At 46.2% G+C, this 24996-nt stretch overlaps 1 protein-coding gene across 10 annotated transcripts in view; it reads right to left on the minus strand.

Annotated features, from left to right (window-relative positions):
• Positions 1-24996, minus strand: part of strbp (spermatid perinuclear RNA binding protein) — a 64080-nt gene that overhangs the window by 19198 nt on the left and 19886 nt on the right. For all 10 annotated transcript variants that reach the window (XM_029253184.1, XM_029253181.1, XM_029253180.1 and 7 more), the window contains 4 exons: positions 7104-7269; positions 2950-3164; positions 2585-2750; positions 1503-1647 (listed from right to left, as the gene is read on the minus strand). In XM_029253184.1, the coding sequence (XP_029109017.1) occupies positions 1503-1647; positions 2585-2750; positions 2950-3164; positions 7104-7106 (529 nt within the window). In that variant the 5' untranslated portion in view covers positions 7107-7269. The remainder of the gene's footprint in view (positions 1-1502; positions 1648-2584; positions 2751-2949; positions 3165-7103; positions 7270-24996) is intronic.

Below are 24996 nucleotides of genomic sequence, written 5' to 3' on the forward strand. Positions count from 1 at the left end.
CCATTGGGTGGTGCAGGCAAACAGAAGACACCCCAAAAGGAACTTCAACACCGTCTTTGAAGCATCTGAGTAAGTGCGGGAACATACTCTTTTTTTAACTGCTTGTTCCCAGACAGAAAACCAAAGACGGGGCATAAGTCTACAGGGGAAATGTGTTGAGCCTTCTAATGTCTTCAGTGTTAAGACAGGGGGGATAAACCTACATCTCCTCAGCTCCCTGCTAGACAGACTGTCTCGACCAGAAGCAGCGCATGAAAGAACCAAGTGTTTTGCGATGCACCAAATCAAGTTACCGAGTCTTTTTCCATCATTTTGGCCTAAAGTATTAAACACTTGGAACACCAATCGCGGAGAACGTTTCGAAACATCTGCTCCAAATCTACAGGACATAGACCTCAGGCTAGAGCTGAACAGTCCAGTAGCTGTTTGGTTCTGCATGCGCGCTAGGAATAACTGGTTGGAGAACTGCTGTCCATGCAGAGGTGGTGAGGGGAGCTGGACCACACTTTATGGTGTAACGGGGGGGGGAGCCGCTGAAATTCCAGGCTGCTTGGAGCCCATGTTTCGGAGTCCGTGACAGAGGTGGCCAGTTGGTCAAAGGTCTGAGAAAGTCCCACAAGGAACAGCGAGCCAGTCAGAGGGGTAATGGTAATCTTCCTGCTCCATCCATTCAGCCTTACTTAATTCATTTTAACCACTAAGCCCGAGTCATGAGTTACTTAGCTGTGGGTGAGAGAATAGTTTACCCCACTTAGAGCAGAAGGTTTGGAGGTCTGGAATAACCCCATAACCATAATCTCAACCCCACTGAGCCGGAGCAACTGCGAGACGAAAGCGAAGAGGAAGGACAAATACTCCTCACTATGTACTTACCTTCCTTAATTCTTCTTTTTAACATATGTCTACTGAGCAACTGATAATATGGCAGTTGCCACAGCAACCATTTTTATTTGGGTGGGGTAGCTGGCTCTCCCCTCAGATTCAAGGGGAAGACCACTTTATAATACGTAACCATAGTCCAAATACTTTTAACCTCCTGATAAGACCAACGCAGTATCTAAACGGAGAGACTTTAGCGTACATGTCGACGTGTGTGAATGCACGCACATGCATATGCAGGGAGCTGGGGGAAGGGGTGGGGTGGGGGACTGAGGCTTGTGTGTGTTTTTCTCCTGGCTGGATGCAGGGCGAGGCCCATGGACATGAAAGAGCATGAGCAGCTCCTTTTGCAAATCAAGGATCCCTAAATCCCAGCGGAGATCTGCTGGCAGCGCTCGCTCTCTCGCTCTCTCCCCCTCTCTCGGATCAGTCCCATCACCCCACCTCTCCTTGTCTCCGTCTCCCTCCCTTACTCATTCACGCACATACACCCACTGCTACCTCCATTCTCCAGCATGTGGAAAGGGGAAGGCTCGTGGAGGAGGTGCCTGCTTTTACTACCGCCTCCCTTCCACGGAGAGGGCCACACGGTGCAGTGGGATGGCAGGAGGTGGGCGGGGTACCTTTGTCTCCCTTGCTGAAATCCTCCCTCATCTGCAGGGATGTGAGGGTGACCTTCAGCATCAGCTTGGGCTCCTTAGTGCTGCACACCAGGATGGCTGCGTCTGGGATGCAGCTTTGCACTTCATACTTCTCTTCCGTCAGTTTCTGTGGGGTCAGTACACCACAGGTCAAGGGTCACGTCATAACAGGTCAAAGGTCCACCTTTGCCGTCCGAGACCGTCAGGTAATCTGGGTTGGTCACGTACGGCAGCATACTGACGTCAGCGGCTACCCAGACATCAAAACACACACTTAACATAGTTACAAACAGATATACAAATTCAAACGAATAATCTTTATTAATATGAGGAATGGTTGCTACTCCTGTCTTGAATCATTGTTGAATCATGACTTTGACCACATCGTAACTCGGCGCCAAAGCATCTGTGCCAGTTTTAAGCAGGGATCTTTTTACTGGTACGGTTATTCCCAATGATCCATCTTAAGATGATATGATGAATTTCAGCGTGTCAGCAGAGATCCCATGTGATGCAGGGTCTCATTTGGATTCCTGACAAGCATGCCGCCCTAACTCCAGACATTACAACCTCCACACTCGTCATCAAGCAGCTCGGGTTTCAAATGAGTACCCCGCTCCGCCACAGCAGCCAGCAGCACAGCGGGCACACGGCCATTCACTGCAAGCTCAAACACAGATGCATTACTAAGAATACAAGACGACGAAGAGGAGCAAAATGGACTCTTGCTGGTCATTTTAGTAACTGAGTCGATGTTCGAGAGCACCTTCTAAGGGGACCCAAATGCTGGAGATCCTCTCAAGACCCACTCTGCTTGATAAATTAAACAGTGTGGGAAGAGGGAAATAATGACGATGTTCCACATATACTCCCACTTCTAAGTAGGAAAGCGCCATATATTTATGCAGTATTGATTACCTACACGAGGAAAGCGGTTTTATTCTATTCCCGTCGGAGCTGCAATCCTGCAACGAAGAGCAGAATGGCTGGGCAAAGTGTGAACCTGAAACAAGCACTGTAACAAGAGCTTACCTGTAGCAAGGCTGAGACTGACATTTACTCACCTGGATCTGCAGAGGAAGGTTCTCGCAAACAGTGTGCAGGAGAGTCTCTGTGGGCTTCTCTCGGCACATTAGCACCAGCTCCAGGTCCATGTCATCTTTGATGAGGAGCCCCTTGGCCACCAACCCGACCCGCATGACACCGCAGAGGACCCTACCGCTCGGCTCCCTGAATGTGCACAAATACCGTTGGTCCTTAGCGGTCACCTGTTACACAGGAGGCCCATCCCGTCATGTCCCACAAACAACCAGTAAGCCCTGAGGAACCCTAAAGAACAAACGTGTGCAGCAGTTCCCAGCAGTCAAGCGACTGCGACGAAAGTGCAGAAGGGACACTTTAGTAAGCTCAAGTGCAGAAGGTAACCTACTTGGTGCCGTCTTCATTCGAGTCCACCGAATCTGGGTTCCCTTCCTCCCCATTAGGTCGGCTGAGCTCGTCCATCCAGTCGGATACGTGCTTGAGGGCACACTCCACGGTAGAGACCATTGCCTGCACAGCCTCCAGCTCTTCTGATGACGGGTAGATGGTGGAGTGCTTAGCCATGACGTGGCGGTCATCATTACCGAAGGATCGGATGGACCTCTGGGAAAAGGGAGACCATGAGAACGTGTCTACCTGTGTCTGCATCACTCATCTTCACCTCCCCCAAAACTTTACAGGACTCATTACCACGCAGGACATGAACCACACGTGGCCTCCAACCCAAAACGCTTAAGGTCTCACCTTAAAACCAACCCATGAGACATTCAAGCTTAAAGGAGGAGCATGTAATTAGCAGCTCCTCCAGTACTACTGTACCACAAAAGAATGGGAGTTACCTCCACATTAAAGCGCTTATCAAACTCACCTCTAATTTTTACAGTAAAATCAACCTACATGAAAGTAACGTAACAGCTGCTGTTTAATTCGTACCTGTCTTCATCCAAAAAACCAACACAAAAGGCATGGATAGCGTTTTCCTTGTGTCCACCCCGAACCCATTCTCACCCCACCTCACTTCCCACGCACACTACAGCTCTTCACTGCAGTGGGACAGGAATGTATGCAAAGCACACACCTATTTATACTGCAGTATCCCCGTGTGTGTGTGTGTTAAAATGCTGAGGACATGCAGAAACAAGGAATCAATTTATCGTGAAAACAGCCACCCCATCTCCATCATTACCTCCCCCGCTTTCTTCCACTGATAGCCCATGCCTTTTTTTTTTTTGCCAGTGTAAAAAGTCCTCAACCACTTGCATACAAGCAGCAGAACAACATTGGTCTCCTTGTGCCTGGGCTGCGGGGGAACACTGGACCAGTTGCAGCCTCATCCATCCACTCATCACATCCTCACCCGTGCTCAGTCCCATCGTCCTTATCCAAATAATGACATTAATTAAGGGTTAACCACTGAGGTCGAATGCAAACCGGCAGACTGTGGGGCGGCACAGGACTTGGATGACTTTCTCACACTGTACTGCACCCACAGACCGTGAGGGGCTAACACACTTCACCATATTTCACTGTATGGAATAAAGTTTATGAGCCGTTTCTAATGGGCCTCGGTGCGTTACTATAAAGCATACGGAGATGTGTAAAACATCTACAAAGGTGGCCCATGGGTCTGAACCCAGCGGTAAATCACAGGCCTACTTTACATCACCTGGCCCGGCACTGCAAATCTGGGCATTAAGGAGAAGATAACGATGGAAACAATCTCGCGGCAACATGGAAGAGAAGGTAACGCTGGGCTGTATTTTAGCGACCGCTATATCATCAGCTGCACAGAAGCTGCCTGTTCCAACGATGTGTCACAATCCCAAACGTGGACATGTAACAACATACAAGCATCTACAGAATCGGAACACCGAGCAGATTTAGGGTCTGCTGTATTGCCCTCTAAAGAAACAGCTGTGCGATATTAAATTCGCTACTTTTTTATTCTCAAATGAAGGTCGTAACCGTTATATTTTTTATCCACGTTGCTTCCTTTTAGCCTTCCCCCACTGCCTACACAAATTTTTCCCGTAAGTACCATACTGAAGCATGAAAATCACCCCCTTGCAGGATCCGAACCGAGAGCATTTAGAGGCACAAACGGAGGTGCTGAAAAATCACAGGCCATGCGAATTCAGGCATTTCTCACTAATGAGCAGCTGGGACGGGAAGTCAGGCTCAGGGTTTCTCCGTCACTGTAAACTCAAATCAACGGCGCCCGTGTGTGGGAACAGCCGCCTGATCAAGAGGGCATAACGCAGGACCACTACGATCGCAACAGCATCGACAACGCTGAAACGCAGTACAGGAAAAAGGGAAGGGGGGGGGGGGGGTTTCAGCAGAGTTAAATTAACTGTGAGACAGTCTCATAACCTGTGTTTTCCCTGTTCCAACAAACTCTCAGAGCTGACAATTTATCTGTGCCAGCAGCTGTGCAAGAAGTATCAAATGACAAAAAAAAGAGGAAAGAAAACTGATTAGAAGCTTGGACAAGTAAACACAGTTGTTTTGGGAAAGCCTTGTTATTGCTGTGAAAGTGGCTGCAGGATGGGCAGAAACACCAGCTGGTATTTACATCATCCCCTCTATCCTGCACTGATTAAAATGATCATGGGAACCAGGGAGTTACTGTAGTCTAGACCCAAGAGCTAATGGGGATGCACACGGCCGATGAGATGTAGCCATTGCAATCGTGCTTTCGCATGTCCCATTTCAGAGCTGCACTGCTGAAGAACATGGAGACATCTAAACTGCGACCCCCTGTCAATGGGATTTTGGTGGCATAGATCAGTATGCAAAGAACACGTCAACTGAAAAGAATGAACCAGAGTGGCCAAATGCGAATAAAACCTTAGCGTGCCGCGTGTGTGAGAGATTGAGGAGGGACTGCAGGCGCACAGTTCTTGGGCTTTAACGCAATACCAATTACAAGCACATTTATTGGACGGCACAACCGGTTGGCCGCATTACATAAGCCCATTAGGAAGAGGAGCGAAACGACAGAACAGCGAACAAATTCATACGCGCTCCGACGAAGATATCTTGGGCTGAAGGCACTCGGTCGAACGCCACCACGCGACGACTGATGCCGACATGGGGACTCCTGGCACGAGTGGGCTTGGCGTGCAGCAGGGCACCGGGGCATCCTCGATGAAACGGTGCAGGTATCACCATAATGGAAATCCACCCCCAGATCTGGGCCACCTTATTAAAATTTCATCCCTTTGATTTATGTACAGTGCAGCAAGCATTGGGCAAAGGGTGAGCACGGCTTTAAAAGCACTTCATTTCCACTGTTATGTGAGCTTAAAGCAAAATTAGTTTTCTCCCATTAAAAAGCTGCGTTTGAAGATGACGTTGGCAGTCATGTTCAACCGCAACACAATGAAACCCATGAATATAGGAATATATGGCCTGTTCCATTTCCACTCCAAATGAAGCAGTGAATTAAAAAAATAAAAAAAAAAAACAAAAAGAGTGAAACAAAAAGGAGAGCAGTAGGTGGAAGTCGCGGTTAGCGAGGAGCCCAAGGTCATGCCTCTCTGCACACTGCGCATTAAAGCTACGCTCATTACGGAGGGTTATTTATGAACATCCCCCTTTTTGCCTTCAATAATTCATACGCCGCAGTCTCTGGAGGCTCTGCTCCCTGAGTCGGAGGTGAGGGCCATTAATCATGCCGTGATCTCTCTTTTTACCGAAGGGCCCACGTTGCCTCGCGTGTTAGGACAGCCTCGCTTCAAGCCCATCATGCAGAGCTCTCCAATAGTCACAGCACCTGATTTTTCTTCAGGAGTTGGAAAGGTCTGAGCGAAAAAAATTAAAGAAACGTCTTTGAAATTTCGCCAGAAATTTAAGAAACTCCTCAGAAATGGGGTGGTGTGTTTCGAATCCCTGTGAACAAAAACAACTCTAAGACATCAAGCGGCACAGCGGGTAGCGCCGGTGCCTCACAACTCCTGGGCTGTGGGTTTCATCCAGCTCCGTCTTGTGTGTAGTTTGCATGTTGTCCCGTGCTGATTTGGATTTCCTCCAGGTGCTTCAGTTTCCTCCCACAGTCCAAGCCTGTTTCAGGTGAGCGAGTGACTAGATTTCCCTTTGAGTTTGTACGTTTATATGTGCGTATGCGTGAGATACATTGTTCTGCTGTGTGGACTGGTTGATTATAAAAAGCTTCTTGTAGTTCATTTACCACTCTAAGGTGTCTTGAGCAATAAAATTGAGCTACAAAAAGCTAAATAAAAGAATTAACAATCTTAACATCTCTCCCGGGTTAAAGGCTGGTAGTGTAGTGGTTGGATCTGCTGCTGCTTTTGGACCCGAAAGTCGCAGGCTCGATCCCCACCTTCAGCCATGGTACCCTTAAGCAAGGTACTTACCCTAAAATTGCTCCAGTAAAATTCCCCAGCCGTACAAATGGGTAAGTAATTATAATCGTCGTGGAGAAAAGCATCAGCTAAAGGAATAAATGTAAAAATGGCAATGTGCACTTGAAAGAAAGCAAACGCACACTCTCACACTTTCAAAAACACTGAGGGTTACCATGGCTGCAGGGGGCACCAGGGCAGTGTCAGGTGCTCCACCTCTCTCCACTGCTGTCTCGCCGCGTTGCTGGGTGCAGTCTGAGCCAGGACCGGGGGCCCGCAACTCAGACTCCTCATGCGCTCCCCTCGGACAACTGGCCAAACCTGTGCGGAAGCCCCGTCGCCTGTGGGGGAGAAACACGGGAAGGGAAAGGTTCGTCAGCTTACATCACCCACCTGCTCCTCCCTCCCGTCACGCCCTGCGGCTGTAGCTCTACAGACACGCCTAAGTACGCCGGACACGGCCGGCCTTTTTCCACAGAGCTGTCTCTCTGGCAACGTTCACCGCAGCATCTCCTACTTCCCGGCAGCACCCTCTCCCTGGAACACCAACCAATGCCCAGGCCTTCTCTTTGACGGCAGGCCCTCTCCGGGCAGATGAACGGCGTCGGCAGTTCCGGAGCGAAGCCTTTATCTATATTTTACGGGCTGGGCGGAGCCATCTGAAAGGCAGGCGATGTGATGCTTGACGTACGCGCGCGCGGCTCGCTGCGGCCAACGACAGCTGTTTTGATCAATGTCATCAGGAGCGAGGAACCCATCTGAAATCGGGCAACGCCAATCCGTTCTTCGTCCGATCGCCGGTTCTTGGATTTTCCAAAAGCCCATATACAGCATTTCCATTGACTGTCGTGATGTTCGAAAGATGGCCCCTTAGCCAGCTACTCAATCAAACTCCATCCTCAAACAAACATTCTTCACCACCAGCTATGCCGGGCTGCTCGAGACCGAAGGCAGCACTGACCCAGGCGGGACAAGGACAGAGAACACAAAGTAGTACAACTTGGAACAGAGAGTAGGGGCACAACAATAGAGCAGCATGGCTCTCCGCTTACATTCACATTTACTCATTTAGCTGACATTTCACTCCAAAGCGACTGACAGCGTTAAACTAATTACAATTATTCACCCATTTATACAGTTGGGTAACTTCACTGGAGCAATTCAGGGTAAGCACTTTGCTCAAGGGTACTACTGCTGGAGATGGGATTGAAACCTGTGACCTTTGGCTACGAAGGCAACCGATCTAACCACTACGGTACCAGCTATCCCGCTTGCTTGCTTGAGCAGTCACCTTTAACAATGACCTGCTGACCCTTTTAACCAATAGCTCCTAAACGTACCTCAATGATCGGATCCCAATAAAAAAAAAAAAAAAAAAAAAAAAAAAAGACTACGTTGGTTATTTTGAGAAAAATGCGACAGATTTGTATCAAGGTACGCTATCAAAGATTACAGACAGAAATGGCATCCCTTTGCTGCACCGGCGACATTCCATAAATAAAGGTACGAATCCTCCAGCTGGGTTCAATGATTAAGCGGCGAGGTAATCAAACAGGACGTACCCGGTAACACAGCGCCAGGAAGCACTTACATCTTTACTCAACCTGTCCAGAAAACATGCCATAAAAACATCTCTCCAAGAGCGCAAGCGATTTAAATGGAGAGCAGCGCAGAGAAGTGACGAATTGTCACGTTCAAAACAAAGGCACGTTTTAAAAGACTGACAACTCCTCAAACGTGACTAGGTGGTGACAAATGCGGTACGAACCTGAACTACTTGCAATACAAATCATTTTTGGCCTGCACTTTTCACAACACATTTCACTGCTGACAAATAAAATGTTGGTGCAGCCTTCAACCAGAATATTATTAAAGTGAAATATATTTACTTTAAAAAAAAAAAAAAAAAAAAAAACTGAACAGTTTGTTCAGGATAAAACAATCATTTTGGAAGAAAATGCAAGTGTGTGCGTGTGGCTGTCAAAAAAAAAAAAAAATCTGTTCGAGAAGAAAGACAAAATGATTTTAAACTCTGAACTGGAAAGAGCTCTGAAATTTATTCCACTTTTCTGGTTACTGTCTATCAAATGTACCCCCCCCCCCCCAAGTTACTGATTAAACTACAGACAAGAATTCTTGTCAAAGACATGTCTCACAATTTTGCATGACTCTAAACTAAGCCCTAGTGCAACAACCACTTCAGCCAGCACACTTAGGCATCTACCATGGACCACAGGACTCAAAAATTGGGCGTTTGCATTTGACGATTTAACAGGAGGGACAATGAACTGCGATTCCAAAGCATCATCCCAGAAATTAAGACTGTAGAAACAAGCCCACCGTCTTGAATTTATTCAAAATCAATTCATAAAGAACTAATTGCTTTCACGGGAGGAAGTTGACACAATATACAAATATGTCTGAGATTTATTTTAAATGCATACAAATTCAACCTATTTATACATTAAACATGCAGGAATCTGCATGTCGACATCAATTTAATTTTTAAATACTTGCAAAACTGCTTTATTGCATTTGTTTCGGTGTTTTCGTTAGTAGTCATGAACAATACATTTAACGTAATCATTTCCGATACATGAAGAGAGGTGTATCAGAAGACGGTCTATAAAAAGAACAGCAGACGTACACATTCATTTTGCCAAACACGATTATGGATTGCGCTGTGAAACACAAAGACTTCTTTTAAATGCATCGTCTATTTCTCGGTAGCAGCGCGCGAGAGCCACAGAGCACACGCTATCCAAACAAGACACCGGGGGTTACTGGCAGGGAAGAGTTTTTCCATTTCATCTCAACTTCGTACGCCATCGCTCGAGAGTTAAAGCAGCAGAAAAACAAGCCATATATTCAGGACAGCGCAGAAATCAAACGCCCACACGCAAACACACAAGTTATGCGGTACATAATCAGAGGTTTAGCAAAAGGTGAACGTATACCAGGAGTAGGAGAGGATGAACTTCGATCGGAACCCACCCTTCGCCGAGCGCAGGAACCGCGAGCTCCCACCGGGCGCCCTTTTTCCTTATCATCCTTAAAAAAACTGTTCTCTGTCAACGATTATTTGGTTTCACTTTTTTATCCTGCAATATTTGTTTATTCCACACTGATAAGATAAAGCTTGTACATTGCTTTCCCAGTATCTGTGAAGGAGCTAATCAAACAAGCAGACAACGTCTCTCCAGGAGGTTCGGTGGATGCTGCCAGCGGCGTCCGCCAGCTAATTCATACGGTACAATTCTCTTGCATGCCACACCATTATGTCTTACACAAACAGAACTGCACGAGGACTTGCCCGCCCTTCATTAACAAATGTATTACATTAGGTCACGTTTCACCGGCATTTTAATGCTAGAGTCACAGATTCGGGTCCTCATGCTATTTGGTGAGGGCTACTACAAAGCAGGAATAAGGTGGATACAGATGGAAGAAGGATGCATTGGTCTTAACTTCACATTCGACAACATATTTGTGCACTTCTGCAGTTTAAAAGACCAGTTTAGCACAACAAATGTCAGTTAAAACGTATAAAACGTACGGGGGGAGAATCAAAGAACGCAAACTGGCGAGAGGTCTATGGTCCTCTCTCGTTCGCCCGGTCGAGATTCCCGCAGAATGGTCTCTCACTTTATTCATTTATTCATATTCATTTATTCAACTTTTTTGCACTCACAGAACTGTTTGCTTGCATGGTGAAAGGGGGGGAGGGGGGGAGGAAGGAAAAAAAACGCAGGCAGCAGGGCACAGAGAGCGTCGGGTCTCCGAGGCAGCGCCGAGACTCCTCCGCAATACAGCGGCTGACATTTCAAATACGTTCACAAACAAGTGGGTTAATTGCAGTCTTTTAGGCCTAAAAAAATTTAACAATTTAAAACACTTGAAGTCTTTGGCCAGCCAACGTGACGTGACTCGGTCGTTGTTAAACTACGGGTGTAACAGTGCTTTACGTAACGAAAGACCTCCGCGCTCGTAAACTAAGGGGATTAAATTAATTAATCAGCCAACGTGTTGCGTAATGGGAAGGCTATACCTTACGTTGGCCAGGCCGGCGCATCTCCAGCACCGGGCAGGGTGACGGGTGACCCAGGGAGGGACCGCGTGCACCTGGGTGAATCCGCCACCCGCTCCACGCCTGCAGCGGAGACATCGTTATCCAGGTACCGAGGGGCCATTGTGCGAAAGGGAGATCGGTAACACTGCTCTACTTGCGGCAGAAATAGCCGGTCCCAGGAGGAATTTGTCATACAGGACGACACAAGCTCTTCCATCTGCGCTTCCAGTGTCCTTCCACACACACACACACACACACACAATTACTGCTCGGCCTGTTCATCACCGACGAGCGCGGGGGCAAGCTACTCGTTCACGCTGCAGGTATAACCATGTACGCGAGACACGCTTTACATGCAATAATCCAAAAATAAGTTAAAACACAAGAATGCAACGATTACAAATTAACAGATCAATAAGGAAAGAATTTGCGTCTCTGGCTGTCTGGAGCTCATACCAACAGGGTGAGGGTATTCGTAGCACCTATTCGGAGGGGCAGACTTATCTAAGCATTTGTACATGACAGATAAGCATCCGTTTAAGAGACCACCAGCTCTTCTTCAGATAGCACTCAGCAAATCACAGGTCCCAGCGATCCAGCATGAGGCGCTTATCCAACAGCCAGATACCTTCAATTAAAGACCCATCCCTTTGGACGACAAGCTGACTCCCAGCCTTCACCGCTCTTAGGGAACCGTTCATTCGTCTTCTCACGGAGACAGCCGTGATCTGCATTACCAGGTCAACGGCAAGATCCTTCTGATCCATTCAGAATTGGGGCTTCAATATTGTATCTTCAATCCATTATACAGCACAAACATTAATCATAGAACACTGGGGTGGCTGTGCCTTCGGAGTAACAAGGCACCTTTGCACAGAGCGGCCAAATTAGCTGGCCTTCTTCAGTTTACGTTTTTTTCCATTTTTAATGAATAGCTTTTGTTTCTCCCACTTCCTTCCAAGCGAGCAAAACCTCCTTGGTTTCTCATTAGCCTAATGTTTTACAGCAATACCCTGCACATAAAGAAACCAAATCTTTTTGTGTATGGTTGTTTTTTTTTTTTTTTTATCCTTCATCTATCTCATAGCAGGATGCACCCTGCAGAGAGAAAAGAGAATTAATAAATTTACAATGCTTGCGTTTGACACGGCTAAGGCCAGGAAGGAATCTCTTATGTGACCACACACCGCTAGGGCTGAAGAAGTGAAGAAGAGCTCAGTCGCTGACAGCGCAATGCAGCCCAACAGCTTTTTGGCAACAACTCAGCAGCTCAACGACCCAAGATGGGCGTCAAAAGCTTGCTGATAAACAGTAGGGACGCTCTAGGTAGTGGCAGATGACCGTGTTTACTTGCATGCTGCCTGAACATTATTCTTGGTGCCTTATTCCAGACCCTGGATTTTCCAAACATGTCTTTTGGAGATGCTTACACCCACTGACAAAGGGCATGGTCCGAGCACGGTTTCCAGACTTTCCCAGGGATGTGAAAGTGCCCCACAGCTTTAACGCATACGGGGTTATCCCTTTCTTTCAGTCCCTCACACTGAGCTTTATCTCCATTCCGGGGAATATTTCTAAGCACTTAGAGGCTTATTTTATGAATCACATTTATCCAGATCAGTTTCTCTGAGGGGGGCTGTTTAGGGTCCTGAGCAAGGCAGGTCTGTCTGAAGGGGGGCATGGGCAGGGAGTACGTGGCCTCCTCAGTCCTCCACCGACAATCTGTTCCCGGGGGGTGGTGATGGATGCGGATGCAGAAGGTGAAATAGGGGAGAGGGAAAAGGGGTAGATCATTTCCACACGGCAGCAGGTCTGCAGTTTCCCAACAATGCAACTGCTATTCAATCCTTATTAACAATTCCGCACTTAACATGCCCATTGCCTTTCACACTTTCCTTTATCGGCATCTCCCAATTTAATGGAAACAATTAAAAAACAGATTATACAAATATGACTAAGTGCAAGGAATTTTATATATTTCATTTAGAAAAGCTGGAGGATAACATGCATCCCATAACAAAAGCTTTCCAATCACAATTTCATATACAAACTGCGCAAAGGACTTACCACCCTCACGGAGAGAAACAACACTGTCCTCTTGAAAAACCTATACGTTCAAGCACAGTACGGGAAGGAAAAAAAAAATGGCACGCATGAATTATAGAACAGCTCTTGCTCTCTGACCACAAAACAACTTGAGCCTAAGGACTATAGATAGATTCTGGCTGCACTATCACAGAGAATAAATTAGAAGAAACAAGACTATTTTGATGAATTATAGCAGGACGGTAACCTTTAACGCTATATAAATGGTTCCCTCTCTTCCATGATTTACATCCACTAAGTACAATAACCTGTCCCCAAGAATTGCTATGAGAATCGCTGCCCATTAGGCTTATGTACTATGCACAATATATTTAAAAATATTATTTATCTTGACAATACTTAAAAGCTTTGGGTTTCAAAGAGGACATCAGGATGGTGGGGAAGAGGGGGGGGGGGGGAAATTTGCTTAATGATTCAAGCACTAAGTCTTTTGAACAATGACAGCAACTGATGGATGACAAGTGTTGACAGACCACAGTAAGCGGTGTGTCCTACGCACCGTGTTCGATCCACAGGGAAACAAACACAGAAGAACAGGAGCCTAGAATGGAAATGAGCCTGACGTTCCTGGCCGACCCCTCTCAGCTATTTTACATGCTTGCAAAAATAGAAAAAACCATACCGTACTGTACAATGCCAGCCACATTTCTGAAATGCTCCCCAATTATGTTATTTCACTGCCTAGAGAAACTTGGTGTTTACAGCTAACACACAGAGCAGTTCGATAAAAACTTCAAAGCCTCGACAGTTGGGGTGGGGGGGGGGACTGACCGGTTCTGCATTTCTAGAAAAATGCCGTGACAATTTCACAAAAACACTCCATTCACACTGGATTGAAAACCGCAGTGGGAAAAAGAATTTGTTCCTCTCTTCCCTCCTTCACAGGGATGCCCAAAAAAAGTCACGGTGGGGCACTTATTACTCCGTAACATTAATGTTGTAATTATTAACAGGAGTTTGAGGTACATACAGTTTCAAGAAACGACAGCGACGTATACTCAAGAGGATAAATAACGAAAACGCAATAAAACCGTGGCTCCATTTCTATTCTATACCAATTTCTATACACAAAGCACTTTAACGGAACATGCACAGAAGCAGATGTAGTAACGCAAGGAGGGAACCGAAATCCCCAACGCTGAGGATGAACAAAGAATGTACCACAAGGATTCTTTAAGTCACAAAGGAAAACTGCTAAAAGCCTCTGTACATACACACGTACGGAACAACGCTCAAGTGGAAAATTCATATAATCACTTACATAACGGGATCCCATACAACAAAAACCAGCTTATGAAAATATACCTTTTTTCCCCCCCTGTGCACAACCGAGTTATTCAAATTACAGTGGCAATTTTGCCCGTTACACTTTCATTTTGCTTCCACAATGGCATATAAAGGACTTGACACTTTGCTCTCGCGTTGTTTTTAAAGGGAACGCAGTTGCTGCACAGCTTTCAGGTGACCTTGCCCACTGGTACAAAACAGTTTGACGGAAGGAAACAATGACAAAAAAAAAAAAATGTAGACAAACTCTCACTCCACGGGCGGAGCGGTTGCTGCACAGCGTTCAAGCCATCATGCACAATGTTATAAGACAAGCCCAATAAAAACAAAGTTAAACCATTAAAAGTGCAGCCTTTAAAAATAAATACTAGGAGGACACGACAAGTGGAGCTTCAACTTGTCTCCTTTCGTGCGTTTGCCGTGCTATTGTGAACGCAGCGTTTTGGAATTACACTGCATTCGCACTTTTGATGGCTGCTCTAACTATAATCCTTCGGTTCAAAAGCTGCATTTAAAAAAAAAAATAAAAATTCAGTAAAAGGGAGTGTTTAACAACCCAATAAAACAGTATGTTCCACACCTGCTGCAGAAAAGGAACCTTTTTTAGAAGAAATGTGTTTGAATTCATAAACAGAAAAAAAAAAAAAAAAAAAAACCAAACAATGAAAAAAGTTTAAAATTCAAAGTTTAAAATGAGCTGTCCAAGAAGAGGTAAGAACAGCAGCTTAAAAAAAAATTATAGATATTGATATTGTTTTACTTATGTTAGGATGCAAATTTTCCCAAGTGGATAAAAGCTCTGCACTTATTTCAACTGGCACTCCACAACTAGCTAACAGACTAACTAACATTTGAAGACTTGCTATCCAACGCGAAAACCCACGATAACGAACCCGCGCCCGAAAAATTTCAAAACGAGCACCGGCAAAAACATTTAAGTCGCACGCGAGTCAGAGCGAGAGGATACCGTGCACTGGAGTCGTATCTCAGCCGCTCTCCCAAAGGATCGCGTGTTGCGCATCAACGCGATCATCTTCCCCGCATTATTAAGTGAAATTGTCTTCTAAGAAAGGAGAAGACAACTAGATGCGACTAGAGCCTCCTTCTCCCTGCTCTCGCCACCAAATCCAACTCCCGCCTCCTCAATCGGTAAGGAGCGACTCTTAAAACTGCCTCGTTTAACACGTCATTTATTTGCATTGCGGTACGTTTGTTGTGGTGTAAAGGGAAAGCGTGATTTTTATCCGACACGTACGGTATTGTTGCGTACCGCGCACAAAAACACCCACTAACGAGTTCATTAAGTGCTAAATAATTAGCTAGGTGACGTTTTAAATGCTTTATATTATGCAGAAATCCTTGGAGGACTGTTATGTAGGTAATTAAGAGTGTTGTAATGATGTTTCAGGAAATCGGTTGAGGTTTTAGGATGGCCTATGATCGCACTTATCCCCCCCCCCCCTCCCATTTAAAAAAAATGAACGATAGTGAATTTTTGGTTAGCAGAAGCCTATGTGACATATTCAGGAATGGATTATTCACAAGGAATGATGCTTGGATTATAAAATGTGCTGGTTTAGTCATTATCATTCATAGAAATACCTTTTATTTTGGTATTTTAATTAATTTCAGCTGACATTTTTCTTCCAGGAAGATCCCCACCCCCTATGAAAAATAATAGTAATTTTTATTTATGGGCGACACGGCGGACAGCGCTGCTGTCTCACAGCGCTTGGGTGGTGCGAGAGGACACGGGGTCGATCCCTGCTCAGTCTGTATGGAGTTTGCATGTTCTCCCCGTGTCTGTGTGGGTTTACTCCGGGTGCTCCTGTTTCTTCCCACAGTCCAAAGCCATGCTGTTCAGGTTCCCCCATATAGTGTGCGAGTGACAGAGTGTGTGTGTGTGTGTGTGTGTGTGTGTGTTCCACTGATGTATGGTTGAGTGACCCAGTGTAAGCAGTGTATCTAGCAGTGTAAGTCACCACGGTGAATAAGGTGTGTGTGGACTAGTAACACTACACAGGGTTCATTGGAAGTTGCTTTGGAGAAAAGTGTCTGCTAAGTAAATAAATGTAAATTCGCTTCCCTCACAACAGGAATTCACTGAACGAATTAACTCTTATGTAAGGAATGAGTGTACTTTTTTTTGGTAAGGGGGGCATGGGTACCAAACGTATATTTGGCTCTTTCTTACCTTCAGGCTAGGAATGCTGGGAATCTGTCCCTGGCAACAGAGTTCACCACACGTACTACCTGACAATCAGACACTGTGACATCGCTGTCCATCACCATCAGTTTTCTTCCCTAAAACATCTCAACCGGCTCTGCTACAAATTGCGTTTAATCACAGTTAAGGCAACAGAAGCAAGTATCGATGTCACTCGCGCACAAAGTGCACGGCCTGGCGGGGCACAGCAACCGGCCTGCGATTATTCACCTAAACATTTCAGATTACAATTAGGCCAAAATCAATTACTCCGCCAGCACCGGTGCCTGGAAAACAACGCAACAGAATCACCTGCAAGCCTAACACAACACAGACACAGTTGAAACTCATCTGTGCAGAAAAGCGACTGGGACGGGCCATTCGGGAGCAGGCATTAATCTGCTGCGGAAAATAACTAGAGGGAAGTTCCCCCGAGGAACCAGTGCCGCAAGAGCAATCTCTACGGACAGAGAACGTCCTGACAGGCCAACGTGCATGTCTGACACTTGCCGGTGAGGAGAAACCCATATAAATCATAATATAAATCGTGCTGCCGCTACTCCGCCATACATTACCTTTAGTCGCTCAGGTGACGGTTTTCTCCGAAAGCAACTTGCAACGTTAAGTTACTTTACGATTATTCACCCATTTATACAGCTGGGTAATTTTACTGAAGCAATTTAGAGTAAGTACCTTGAGGTACGACTTGAACCTGGAACCTCTGGATTCACTACCAGCTGTCCCCATACTGAGGTGCCATCTGGGTAAACAAGCTGTACATACAAATTACAGCTGGGACTTTCGTTCTCTCATTATTGACCGATTACTTGTCACTTTTAATTCATTGACGACAACCTCAATACAGGACAACAAAGATGGCACTGGCTACAAAACACAAATAAGGGATTATCTATCCGTACGTAATTTAATTTAGCTACCTACAAAGTTCTGTCCCCGTACGGGTCAATCTTAAAAATTACAGAAGTCTGCCTTGTAGCAAGTGAAGTGAACTGGATTATTGGCTCACTCATCATCATTAACTGACAGTCAAGTGCAGGGTCGCAGCAGTCTGGAGCCGATCCCAGAAGCACAGGGTGTGACCCTGTATTGAACACCAGTCCGTCGCAGGACACCCAAGCGAACATGGGAAGAGCATGCAAACTCCATACAGACCGATCCAGACTGAAACCCAAATCTGGGCGGAGACCATGAGCCGTTAAGTACCATGAAAATTCTGATTTAGATCTTTTTTTTTTTCCAATATGCAATAGGACAGTATTTTCAGTATTCTTTCCTGTAGAGCACTTTCAGCTAGGACTTTGCTACCTAACGCTCTGACCAAATTTGAGGACGTCAAAATCCATGAGAAAACCACGAGAGCATCGAAAACACAGCATGCATTCTCCTCTTTGCATTGTAGATGCAGACTTTTCAGATAACGAACAAAACCAAAGAGCTTTTAATACAAGGCCAGCTCACCTGACATTTCATGCACTGAATGCACAGCGTGAGTGTCCTTTCAGAGGGCTACCTTAAAAAGCTTCTGATCCATCAGGCTGAGAGGCGACGGTATGGAAGGAGGCCGAAAAGACGCAGAGAGGTGGCGGGGGACGGAGGGTGACGGAGGGATTAGGAAACGGGAGGGAGAGAGTTAAGCGTTATTTCTGTGTTGCCAGTGGTTTGAGTTCTCATCACCATCTCAGGCCTCACAATGGGTCTTAAACCAGCCTGGTGAGCAGTGAAGTTTGCAACCTATACACAACCCCCCACACACACACACACACACACACACACACACACACACACACACACACACACACCCTCCACTGGCAAAAATCTTAAGTCGTCCAACACGTAGCTCCCGGCTCCTCTAGAGAACAGAGGATTTCAAACCACTTAATGAGAGAAAACAGCACAGAGGCCTAATTAAATGCAGAATGCACAGCCATTAATGCCTACAGTGCAATTCCGTCCATTCCCACAAGGACATCGTGGGCCAGACATGGCAAAAAGCACCGAATTTAATAATTGTGATAGATGTAGCATCGAGGACCAACTGATGTCCCCGCAGAAGTGTGCACCGTAACCAAGTTTTATATTACTTTCCATCAAAATGTCCAACGATGCTCACGTTCGACATGTACTTCTGCGTTTTATTACACCGAGCCGCATTAAGCTCCACCTACCAATCCACACAGACACCATTCAAAGCAAATGGAAACGTCTCTTCTACAAGAGAAGTCAACCGCTTGCCGTTTCTCCGTTAGCTGCCCGTAGCGAAACTGGCCGATGCTCCCCCGGGCGGGTAAGACGGCCGTTGCTCTCTCCCCGTCGCTGCCCAGAGTGACATTTAAATTTAGCCGAGCACCTAAAGAGCTGCAGGTGGAATCAGGCGAGCAGCATTCTCCAGCAAACAATTTACCTCACCCAGCCAAGTCCACCAACGGCGAACTGAGAAGAAGCAGCACGCCGGAGAAGGTCTGTGTGTCACGGAGCTCGCTCCTTTCCAACTGATGTGGGCGCCTGACCTTCGCGGGGAGATGTAAACGTTGGCAACTGAACTAAGCTATGTTTGAAGGGAAAGGGGGTAATAACGTCAACTAAATTATGAAATACAAGAAGAAAAATGTTATTAATGTCATCGGTGCTCCAGTTGCGAGGTGCCCTCAGCCCGGTTTGAGGACTGAAAGCCTATTAAAGAACGAAGCCACAGCTGGGTGAAGTCCTTTACAGGAAAGTCAGGACAGGGCTTTCAAAGGGAGATTAAGTAAAGCTTTTTGGAAGCCAGGAAACACACACAAACCAATAAATAGTACCCCCCTCCCCTTTGTTTAGAAGCACATTGGGACAACTATGTAAAGGAACATAAAGCAGTAAAAGGAAAGGACCCATTTTGAAAAAGCATTAGAATATAATTTTAAAAAACAAAGAAAAACTTACATCGAGTGAACTTTGTGTTTAACAATTCACACCGATATTTGGTCAGATAGGAAAAATAGATAAGAGAAAGCTTAGCTTGAGGTTGCAGAGTGTTTCGGGGTGTGCAGAGAGAGCAGCTCGAAGGGTGCAACGCGCTGAACGCAGGCCGAACTAAGCCATCGCCTTAGAGATCCGCGGCATGGCCGACATCGCCCCGGGTCACGCGACACGCAAACGAGAAGCTCGAATTCATCTCCTAGCCGACTGGAAAATTCGACCAAGAGGGAAGGCACCGTAGATGTGCAAGATGAAATCTGTTCCTTGCATTAATCATATTTAGAGTCATTTCAACATTGAAACGTGCTTCTTCCGAAGGTTGCGGGTAACACTTCTGCACAATTCAACAACCAAAATGAAAGGTGGCACTTGATTTAACCCATGAGTTTTACTAATGAAGAGTGCACAAATACTGTTCATATATGTCCATATTCATATACTGAACACACATAATGCCAGTGGTCTACTTTTAAGAATGATTATTAGTACCCTTTGGACACCGGCTCGAGACCAAGAAGAGGGACTGGTATAGTATCCCTTAAAATGCCATTAAAAACAAAATTTCCCACATTTAGTTGTTTGAAAGCACACTACTGGTTGATAAAAGGCAGGGGGAAAAAAAAAAAAACACAGCAGCCTCTGTTATGAAACATGAGCTTAGCGCAAAAGCCTTTTCAGACCGGATTAGGGCATTTATTTTTAAGTGTTAATGGAGCTGGGACAAAGGCACGCGGTTCACCACGCGGCGGCCTCTTATTCCTCAAAGCAACTCCATGCTGGAAACTCCATTTCCCCATCACTACTGGAAAAGTGGACAGGGTAAAGGTGACTTGCTGATCCACATGCAACCGCTGTGTCCAACAGTCGCCAAACATGACACGTGCAGTGGAGAAAAGAAGCAAAAAAAAAAAGAAAAAAAAAGTACTCCCCTAATCTCATTTCACCTATACTGGAGAACTTGAGGAAAAACATCCATTTACAAGTTATGCAAGTAATACAATAATACAGCAAATACAGTTATCCAGAAATAAACAAGGGCAGTTGAATTCACCAAATGTCATTTGCATGGCTGAAGAACTTGCAAAGGGAGAAATTTGCAAAAAAAGCAGCCAGCCCAACCATCCCGTCCAACTCGGCCCCACCCCTCTTGCCCAGCCTTGCGCTGCAGCTTTGCAGCTCCTGGTGGCACCATCTGCTCCTGCTGAAAAAGGCACTGCTGGCCACATCTCAGTGCCACCAGTCAGGATCACAGCGGCAGAACCTCTCAGGTGAGATGAAGAAGAATGGTAAGGTTATCGCTGCAGGACCGTTTGGACATGGGGCTGGAAAAAAGAAAACTAATGGAGATATTTTGGTGCCTCCGTGGTTCAGTGTTCTGTCCCTGGAGGTCATCAACTCCACGCAATTTTACATTTAAAAGAGTATACTTACTAATTGTATGTTCAGACAACAAATCACCCTAAACCGGATGCTTCTTGACAATGTCATTCTCTTCAGCACTGAGTAACTATGTATTTACTTTGAGGAATTCTCAAAATCCAGCACACGATTTTTAAGACTTTCCTTTCAATATCTGCATTTTTAATAACATTTTATATTTATACACTTGGGTTCGCAAACTAATCTATACCAGTTTCTGTACACTGTTTATATGTATTTACTGCAACAAAGACCTTAATGTGTAGAATGCAGCCCATGGAAAACCATGAGAGTAAAACCCATCTAAGGTCTCCTTTGCTTAAATCTCAATTCACATAAAAATATTCGTGCAAGAAATCTAGAGAGTAAGAGGGATTTTTTTTTTTCTTTTTTCATTTCTTGTAAGACACAGCTCTTTCCAGAAACAACAGATGTCACCCCAGCTACTAATCTTATTTGGCTATTTTTTCTACTGTTTCTTACAAAGAATATACATATAGTTTTCATGTTGGTAACAGGGCTTAATTGAGGTATTCTGTCAGAAGCCTAGCAACAAGAAGTTGATATCAAGAAAACATCTGAGTGAGAGGAGTCATTTGGGTCGGAGACTGAATTATCACACTGCAGGGACCCTGGCACATGGCATTCTCAGAACAAGGAAACAAAGGAGGAAGGGAAGGGAAGAGGGGAAAAAAAAAAAAAAAAAAAGGAGCAACGGTGGCTGGGGGTGGCAAGGGGTGGAGGCGCTGAGAAAATCAGGCTGTCTCAGCAAAGCACTGCATTTTTAATAGCGTCAAGCACGGCGGAGGTGCCCGAACAGTTTGCAGGGACAGCAGCGGCTCGCTGACGTGCGAGCGACGAGCAGCAACACGGCACCGCCTCCCTGTCCACCCCAGCCACCGCGGAGAACAGCGCACCTAGTCCTTCAAGCCCGCGGGGACACCACCTCTTCTTAGAGCTGACAGCCAGAGGACCCTCTCTCCTTGTTACCCACCCGTTCTGCCAGACAGGTACCTGTAGCAAGACTAGGCCGCTCAGCCCTGAGCCAGGACTCTACTGGGAATTGTCACCATGACTACTACTTTCTAGCATTATGGATTCCCAGTTGTCAGTGAGGAGTGAAAAGCATTCTGGGTAAGGTAGAAGCAGGAGAAGAGTGGGGGCATCATTTTTCCTGTAAACAACGCTGAGCCCATCAGAGCCTCAGTACTGCGCCCGTGTCGGCGGTTTATCCGGTGCGACCAAAGTTCACCGCAAAACACAACAGCCTTCCGCTACGGTACTTTAGAAATAGCCACATAATCCTCAGTGGCAACTAAGGAGGTTCACCACAGTCACATAAGCAGGATGCAATGAAGGAAGGCCAGCGGTACAACATTTACAACACAACTAGCTTTGAGGCAGGACGTGCGAGTTTCCGTTGCCTTTGCATTCCGAGAATCAGGAGTCCGGCGTAAAGGTGTCACTTTGCATTGCAAATGATGGCAGCAGAGAGCTTCAGCTTCAGGTGTGTATTCATAGACCGCACACGCTGTGAGAACGTTGAGAAGATTTAATGAACGACGTTAAACAGCACTGGAAAAAATATACAAGACGACTTCCAACGAGATTCGAAAAAAAGTACGTGAGGAAATGCACGGTAAAGGGGCAGACGCTCCCCTTTCGAGACCCGAGGGCCAGATGTGGCCGCAACCTTGACCGAGAGCTTCTGGGAACGAGCGGCAGCCCATTTCGTCAGGGTGCCAGCCTGCCCTGGAAGCCGTCCACAATCGGCTGGGCCACCGGCTGACTGATAAACACGCGCGGATACGGTGCGGGGGGGGGGCATGTGGGCACAGTGCAAGAAGAGGACCGCCAAGATGCATGCATCTCTTATTCAAACTGCCTCCATAAATATTTCAGAACCGACACTGAGCAGGAAAACAATGAGAAAGATGCGATGCAACGGCTTGAAACGCCGTTTTCATTCTTTTATAGTAATGTTTTCAAATAAATCTAAGATGTAGCCTTCACTGTTTCACAGAGACACACACTAGGCTTAAATATAGCTATCGCATAAACGTGTGGATATGCTTCAGTACAGTCCTCTGTACTGCTCATTAAGTGTTTTGCTAATCAATGATTTATACAGTATTAGGATACCTGATCTTGTTTCTATATGGGGTTAGATATCCATCCAGCCCTATCGTACCAGTGCACTGCTAGACTGAATTAAATACAAGATGCTGCACTATCCCCCTTCTATAACCTTGAGTTGACATTTTTAACAAAAATATCGTTGCACTGCATTTTACAACTAGTTAAATGAGATGTTTTAATAGAACTTAATAGTCTATAACTATCAAGAAAAACAGCTAATAAAATACAGAAAGCTGTAGGCTTACAAAATAAATAACGTACGTCTCAAAAAGGCTCAGAGCAACATCTGCATAGACAAGCCTATAAAGTTCTCCGTTTAATCAATTTCCACTTCAATGAAATTACAAAAGGAACAAATTACTGGACATTTATGCTAATATTTTTTCAGAAGCGGTAAAGGCTATTCTTAGTAGGGCATTGTGCTTCGACAGACAAAACTCTGATGACAGAGGAAATGAGGAAACTGGCGGGAGGAGAGAAGCGATGCTGCCTTTGTGCAGCCTGCCAGGCGAGCGTCCGCACAACCCACCGCGACAGCGGGAAGCGCACGGCGCCGGCTGCCAAAGTCGCTCGCTTCTCAAGGACACTGCGGCGAGCGTGCGAGGAACGGCGCGGCAGCACGGAACCCCCGTTCCGCTTCAACCTGCTGCTTGTCAGAGACGTGCCAGGCGAAGCGTGAGCGCGTTGCGGGGGACGGCATGCGCCACATATGTGGGCCTCTCGAGTCAAGGCCGTCCGGCCAGCTAACTGGAACACCTGCTCGACTGGGCCAGTCTAACCCGCGGCGGCAGCAGAACGTGGGCTCTCCAGAAACGTACAGATTTCAGTCAAGCAGTTCAGTCAAGACATTGCATATGTTTATGGCTATGTGCACTTGATCATTTTCAACAGCTGCGGAATATGTACCCATTCACCGGTGACACATCATTAGCAAACGTGTGTTACGCAAGTCAAGCGCGGTGTGCGCGTGTGTGCATGCGTGCGCACGCCTGCGCACTCCTTTATGTCCCCGTCTCTCAATGCATGACGGAGCACTGGATCAGTTTGTTCAGGGAAAGTACGCTTGGCTGTTCAAAAACGAATAAGGCAGAAGCAGAGCAGGCAGCTGGCAGCGATAGTAGAGGACAGGGCAGTTAAGCACCGCAAGGCCGCCAACCACCTCAACACACAAAGCGACATGTCTGCAGTTGACCACATCGCTTACTGGAGTCCTTCACCTTGAGGACCTTCTGCGAGGTCCCCCTTGACCCAAGGTCTGGAGTGAGAGAAGCTACCCCGTGAGTGAGCTCATTGTACTCGAGGACTCCTTCCCTCAGCTTTCTGCTCGCATACTGACATTTAGCAGTTGCCAATGGTCCCGTTCAGCAGTATTTAGCCCCTATGAGCCAAGCCTGCAGCCAACGGACACGGAAATGAAGGGGTTAAAGGTCACATCCCCTCTGTCATAACAACAAGATGGACGAGAGGAATATCATTCTGCCACCCTCTCTACTACCAGAGAGATTGCGATGGCTTTTCAAGGGTACTGAGAGCATTAAATTAAAAGGGTCACTCGCCAGGCAGAGCTACCATATGGTTTATTGTATCCAGCGAAGAAATTGCAGGGAGGGGGTCTTGCCGAAGCCACGCATGAATTTTACAGCAGCAAAATAAATTTTAACACGGAATTTCAGGCTAGCGTAAACATGTCACTGATGTAAGTCAACCAGTCAAGCAGCCCTTAGCAACCTTGACATGTGACCAAGAAGTCTAACGTTGGAATGCAAGCATGGAACTGCTACTTGACTTTCCACAGGTTACATCAACTGGACTCCTACTCTACGTGCGTGTAAAAAGAGGCAAAAAAAAAAAAAAAAGTTATAATTA

Source organism: Scleropages formosus, chromosome 6 (assembly GCF_900964775.1).
Source record: "Scleropages formosus chromosome 6, fSclFor1.1, whole genome shotgun sequence".
In the NCBI taxonomy this organism is placed as follows: Eukaryota; Metazoa; Chordata; class Actinopteri; order Osteoglossiformes; family Osteoglossidae; genus Scleropages; species Scleropages formosus.